At 49.2% G+C, this 6717-nt stretch overlaps 2 protein-coding genes across 2 annotated transcripts; both read left to right on the top strand.

Moving 5' to 3' along the window:
- Positions 1-607: 607 nt before the first annotated feature.
- Pmar_PMAR026123 (hypothetical protein) lies at positions 608-1121 on the top strand (the record flags this gene model as incomplete). Its single annotated transcript, XM_002766178.1, has 3 exons — positions 608-685; positions 776-883; positions 933-1121. 3 exons carry the CDS (start codon positions 608-610, stop codon positions 1119-1121), a joined length of 375 nt encoding a protein of 124 aa, XP_002766224.1.
- A 214-nt stretch (positions 1122-1335) lies between these two features.
- Positions 1336-6064, top strand: Pmar_PMAR026122 (dynamin, putative; the record flags this gene model as incomplete). Its single annotated transcript, XM_002766177.1, has 20 exons — positions 1336-1458; positions 1502-1610; positions 1703-1736; positions 2231-2352; positions 2395-2523; positions 2717-2772; positions 2819-2911; positions 2952-3079; positions 3346-3486; positions 3592-3698; positions 3787-3941; positions 3988-4121; positions 4172-4335; positions 4534-4645; positions 4693-4817; positions 4870-5007; positions 5052-5153; positions 5201-5354; positions 5403-5490; positions 5802-6064. The coding sequence occupies 20 exons, from the start codon at positions 1336-1338 to the stop codon at positions 6024-6026; spliced, it is 2439 nt and encodes an 812-aa protein (XP_002766223.1). The 3' UTR covers positions 6027-6064.
- Positions 6065-6717: the final 653 nt, after the last annotated feature.

Here is a 6717-nt window from a genome sequence, read left to right as displayed (position 1 = left end):
GAGGAAAGGGAAGCTGAAGTGAAACGCGCCATTGTGATCAACTAGTAGTGTTAGTATGTGTAGTTTCCCGAGACTACTGTACAATGGCACATCGGCTATCAAGAGCACCTGCATGGCTTTCCACACAAGCGGGGGGCAACACAACGGAAGTATCTGGACGGCTTGAAACTGCATGGTGGGCGACGCCGGGATAGGTCTAGGCTTCATGAGCTGAGCTCACTGAAGTTGAGTTTCACCCATTTTAGGTGTAGTGGTGTAGTACTTTGTGAAAAACGCGATATTCGCGATATACATTAGTCACGAAATACATTATTCACTAGTGTTTTCCTACCACGGATGAAACTCCATGGTCGAATTTTTCACACGACTCGGAGTAAGAGTGGACAAAAAACAGCAAAAAAATCCTACAATCACCAACACCATTCCATATTTTCTGCCACACTGCTTGCGAGGAGGCTTCGGGTTGCAGGTATCGTTCAGCACGATCTGCATAGGGTCTTCAACCAACCAGGAGTTGAGCCCCCACGAGTGAAAATATTCCCTGTCGCTAGCAGAGTCGCAAGGCGATTTATGGTAAGCCGTTGTTGCTGCTTGTCGTTGGGCTACGATGGTGATGTCATCTCAGGGAGTTGACAATGTGGGTCAGCCTTCGAGACTAGAACTGCACAAACTGGCTCTTGAGGAGGTAGTAATAGTAGTAGTAGTAGTAGTAGTAGTAGTAGTCGTCGTAGTAGTAGTAGTAGTCTTGGTCTATGGGTTGACGCCTCCGTTGTAGATTCCGGATTTCCCATCACTCTATCACCAAAACGGTCAGCTGAATGAATGCGTGTACTACATGTCCGATGCCTGGGCAGTAGCAGCTTATACCAAACAGCTCGTCGAGGTTGGGGGGGGACCGGTCTGGTCTGTGACCTTACTAGGCTTTCTCCTAGGCGGCTCGTTTCCAAGCGGACACTACAGCGTTTGACCGGATGAAGGCTAGTGTGATGAAGAGTAACAAGCATATTAAGGAGCTCATTGAGGCGAGAGATGCGGCTAAGACGAGGAGAATAGCTCGAGACTTGGACGATGTTGGTGTAGTTATGGGCGCGGGCTCTCAGGGTTCCATGGTAGGTTATTAACAGCAGAGTCGAGAAGCTGGCCACCGACATGTGGATGAAATCAAAACGGAAGGCGGAGCGAGCCGCGGAGAGGTCTGAGGGAGTAGGAGATAATTGGTGACAGTGTTTCAGCGTGTGCATGTTTCGGACATCGGGGAAGGTATTGCGTTACCTGTTGTCAATTACTAAGATATGAAGACTTTGCTTCAACTGTACTGTTCTTCTACTGTGGTTCATGGATCAACTCATACCAGTGATCAACAGACTCCAGGATCTTCTCTCGACAGTGGGGCTCCATGTGACCTTGGATTTGCCACAGTTGGCTGTTGTCGGCTGCCAAAGTGTTGGAAAGACCAGTGTAAGGTCGATCACAGTGTGGGGGGTAGGACTGACTCGAGCAGGTGTTGGAAGCTCTGGTCGGTCGGGACTTCCTCCCACGTGGGACGGGTATAGTCACTCGCAGACCGCTGATTCTACAGCTTCGCAATACGACTAAGGATCAAGTCGTTGGTCCTACGATAAGGGCTGGTGACACGGCATGTGGCTGTTGTCGTTGCTGTAGTGTCACACTGTAGGTAGTGGTGGTGATAAGACTGCTAAAGAGTGGGGGGAATTTACCCATCGACCTGATAAAAAGTAAGTCGAGGATTAGACAACAGTGTGGGGATACATGTGTTTGGTTACCTCAACTGAGCACACTACTTGGGAATGGGAAACCACACGCCATTTTGTGTAGATGCGTAAAAAAAATCAAAAATGATTTCTCAAAATTTCCACAGTTTTACCATCAAACGTAGTGGACGATGCGCACATATTCTCACACTGTTCGAGAGTTCAGTAGACATAATATATGTGCATGATTATTAAAATGGAGTGGATGAGGCTCATACGCTGTTGCAGGCAGCGACTACTATGGGGTGGCAATATATGTTGGGTTTCTCCAGCTGAGCTCAGGAGTTTCCTCACTAATTATAGAAGTTTACATACGAATTCGGGAGGAGTTGTACAAAAACCAACAATAATTTCCTCAAAATTTCCATATTGTCACCAACATATGTGCGTATTTTCCCACACCGTCCCCCCTTTTTACCCGCCTTACCGCCTTGTCCCCCTTTACTGGGCGGCGTTAGATTCTCCGACTTCGCCGAGATTCGCCAGGAAATAGAAGAGGAAACTGATCGAGTCTGTGGTGCTTCCAAGGGGGTCAGTCCGGAACCAATATGTCTGAAGATCTTCTCGCCCTACGTCATTGGTGAGGAGGCCTCTTGGGGTCGCTGGTGATGGACCCATTCAGATCTGACTTTGATCGATCTGCCTGGTATCACGAAGGTGCCTGTGGGAGACCAACCACTTGATGTCGAGGCCAGGATCAAGGACATGGTCCTGTCGTACATTTCAAAGCCAAACTGTATCGTGCTTGCTGGTAGGAAGATCATCCCTGTTGTTCAGTCTTGCAATATATGTTCGCTTTTCTCAGGTGAGCTAGGGAGTTCGTATACGAATTACGGTATACGTAAATTTTCCGAAATTCCTGAAAGTTTTTGTATTGTCACCGGCGCATGTTGTTGACCATGTGTATATTTTCCCACACAGCTGAGGAGGGCTTCTTTTCTCAGTGACCGCGGCCAACACTGATTTGGCCAACAGTGATTCTCTGCAACTTGCGCGGCAGGTGAGGGGGAGGTAGACTACGTCAATAATGAGGTCCTCTTTCCAAGGTGGACCCTTCTGGTGATCGGACGATGGGGGTCATCACTAAGATGGACTGTATGGATGAGGGGACAGATGCTCTTGACATGATCAACGGCAAGGTCGGCAACAGGAGGTCAACGGGTCTCGACTCGGCTTTAGGTGTATCCGCTACGACAAGGGTATGTAGGGGTGGTATGTCGATCACAAAAGGATATACAGAACGGTGTCACCATTCGAGACAGTATCAAAAACGAAGAGGCATTCTTCAAGAAGCACGAGGCTTATAGGTCTGGGGTTAGGGGCCTAGCGTGGACTTGGCAATTGTCCGCAGTGTTGGAGGAATGCGCGTTTGCCCTTTTCAGCTGAGCTCAGGAGTTTCTTCACTAACTATGGTAGTTTATATATGAATTCGAGTAGAAGTGTATAGAAACCAATGAGAATTTCCCCAAATTTTCTCAGAATTGTCATCAACACATGTAGTTGACCATGTGCATAACTTCCTCCACTGCTTGCCCGCTATGGAGTAAGAATTGTTGATAGGGACTTTCCTCAGGCATATATCAGGCCACTGCGGTACGGCGTATATGGCCCGTCAGCTGCATCGTATTCTTATGGCCCACATACGAGAGGCCCTTCCTGGGCTGAGGGACCGGGTGGGGCTCATCTGCTACTTTATAGGGTCATTGACTAGCAGGTGAATACTATGTTGCATGAATACGAGCAGGAAATGGCTGCCTACGGCACCGACCTCTGTGGTGGTATGTTGGCCGATCACAGTCGAGTAGTTGGACACGCTGAGTTTGTCATTGAACTCTTCGGCGGCTCAGGCTGGCAATATACTCCTGCAGCTTTTCACGAAGTTTTCTCGGTGTTTTGCGGATTGCATTGAAGGCCGCAATAATTCCAGTCCTCACGACTCAGTAGATGGCGAGGCTCCTCTGCCTGCTATCGTGGTGAGCAGCTCGGGAGGAGGCTACTACGGGGTGCTATGCAGTGCCTCAGGGCGGAGCGAGGATTCATTATATTTTTTTCGATGTGTTCGGGGCTGCAGTGAATCAGTTCGATCCGTTTGACGGGCTCACTGACCACGACATTCGAACCAGCATACGGAACGCCAATGGTCCGAAGAGCCCACTGTTCGTACCAGAAGTAGAAGCATCTGCGCTGTTGCTGCCCGAATGAGCCACTACTTCAGGCAGCTTTTGAAACCCTTGTGAAGGGCCAGATAAATAAGCTCCTCTCCCCTTCTCTGCAGTGTGCTGATCTCGTCCATGCCGAGCTCACCAAGTGCCTTACATTCACCATAAGGTCCATGCCGGAGTTTCGCCGGTACTGGGCTGCTTCTGAAGCAACAGGATGGATTGATTTCGCCGATTTAGATTTGACAAGTTGCGAGCGCGAGTGTACGATGTAGTGCGCTCGGTCCTGGCTTCCTGCCTGGCGCCGACTAAAGAGATGATACGCAATCTCATACGGATCGAAACTGGTTACATCAACACCAACCATCCGGACTTCATCGGAGGCTCGAGGGCTATCAGTGCCTGTAAGCTGCTGCAGTATAGGCGGTGGCCGTTCCTCATTGGGCCCTTAGCCGTTTCTAAGTTCCTCAAATATTTTATGATTTCTTGCGATATCTGTGAGAACGATGACCTCGTTGTTTCTGCCTAGTCTCATCCTATTCCTTGAGAATATTCGCTAAGCGTGTGGTGGAAGCGATTCGAATCGTTATTGATGTTGCGAGGTTCAATGGCATGTTCCTCTGAGAGCCCCCGGTACGGGATGGAGGCAACAGCAGGCTTTCATTTCTCTAAAGGAGAGCCGGCTATCTCCACAATGGACCCCACACCCTCGTTGTAAGGCTCTATGATGATAGTACGTTCATAGGGCTCCTCCATCTCAGGTCAGAATGTGGGAGTACAGCGCCCGATGGATCACAGCAGCCTATGCTCTCCGACCCCCTCCTAGTAGAAGGTGGCGGCACTGCTGCTGCCCGTAGCGGCATATTCGGCTTCTGGCGTGGTGGTGGTGATCATCAACAGCTTGTTGCCTGTGGCCCTGATGGGAATCTCTTCCTCAGGGAATACGGCATCCCATGGGACTTCCTCAATGAGACGAGACCATTCCCGCCACTCAGACTCGGATGCCCAAGTCAGCAGTGCTTCAGCTGCCGCCATGTCCCCGAGGGTCAACGGAGGGTCTGCTCCTGCCATCTCTAGTGAGCGAATGTTGAATAACGGGCGACTGAGTGTCATGTGTCAGTCCCTGGCCTGGCGCCTGTGAATCCACCACAGGGAAGTGGTGGTCTCCTTTGGAGCCTGGGGCCTCTTCGGAGCGCCGCAGCGACCCCCATGATGGGTGCACGTGAGTGGCTTCCTTCTCTTATTGTTTCAGCTAGAACGGGGGGACAGGTTTAGAGCGGGATAATAGCATCACTTCGCTAACTGGGGGGATCCCCTCGGGCATTCGCCTTGCTGCACCGCCTGCTGTGGTGTCCGTGCACTCGAGCCAACTCAGCGAGAAGGAGCGTATAGAGACGGACATAATCAAGAGCTTGATCGCATCGTGGGTTGTTGCGAATCAGCACGGCAAATCGGCAAGTGTCATTGGCAGATACCTCAACATCGTCAAGAGGTCCATCTGTGACCTCGTCCCAAAGGCTGTCATGTGTTTCATGGTCAACACTTTTGGAGCAGATATGGTACGACTATTATCATCCTCGGACAGGGTTGTTGGAAGTGAAATTCCAAGGATTATTGTTTCCCGAAATTCTCCACTGTACTTTAGAACTAGTATTCGATATACCTCATCAGTATGTACTACTACGATTGATTCAATGAGATAGTATCAGCGTGGAGCGAAAGAAGTTGACTCGCATCTCGTCAAGTTTCCAAGTTTTCAAATTCCTGCCTTTGAAAGGAATTGAAATTTCACTATGAGTTTCGGAATTCCGGAACTGCCTCCAGTGAGATGGACAACCCTGCCATTGAGGCTCCATCCGTTGGACCTCAGGTGCTGCATCGAGAGCTGGTCACGCAACTGTATAAGGAGGACCTTTTCGGCGAATTGCTCAACGAGTCTCCGGAGATTTCCCAAGGCCGAGCCCATTGTGCCGAAGCTATTAGGATTCTGCGGCAAGCGGCTGATGTTATCAACCAAATAACTAACTTCAACATGAGCAGCCCTTCAGGGGCCGCTGCCAATTCTCCTCGAGATCGTACTGGCGATCCTTGCTGATGATATCATGCAATGAAGTGATCTCAAAGTCGCAATTACTATACTCATTCCAATTCTTGTGGTGCTGTTCATCTGGTTTTGCGTTCGCAGTAGGTGAACCTGGTGTGGTTGCTACTGTCTTTTGAAGCTAGCTTTGGTCGATGTGTGTACCATTTTCTTCGTGGAATCAATACTGTTCATTGGGCCCATTTTTAGAAGAACACACTGTTTGTTACTGTTTCTTGCCACACCAACAACATAACACCCGAGACATCCATGTGAACTACTCAGTGTAGCCCATTGAAAGAAATGATAGACTTCATTCCTGATGCGAACCATTTTTGAAGTGTCACTTATCAACTTGCACGAAAAACGGTATAGTTGTGACCGTATTATTCAGTTGACATCGGCACTGTCACCACCACGATAATTTACAAGTCAGGAGGAGGGAACATAATCATCAATCGCACCCATCGCATAAGAATATACTCCAAACTCAACATCAATATGGCGTCGACTATGATAGCTCACTCGAGCATAATATACGGATAGTGATGAGTCTACTTCTCGGGCCATTCCTTAGACTTCTGCACAATTATTTGGAATTGACAAGAAGCCATAACTTTATGCTTGCCAACAGGGACTTTGATATTAGTGCGGCCCCACCATCCGCATGACCCAGTCTTGAACACTCGAGCTGGTATATCGATGT

The sequence above is a fragment of the Perkinsus marinus genome, assembly GCF_000006405.1.
Source record: "Perkinsus marinus ATCC 50983 genomic scaffold scf_1104296973546, whole genome shotgun sequence".
Lineage (NCBI taxonomy): Eukaryota > Perkinsozoa > Perkinsida > Perkinsidae > Perkinsus > Perkinsus marinus.
This window is presented reverse-complemented; position numbering and strand designations above follow the sequence as displayed.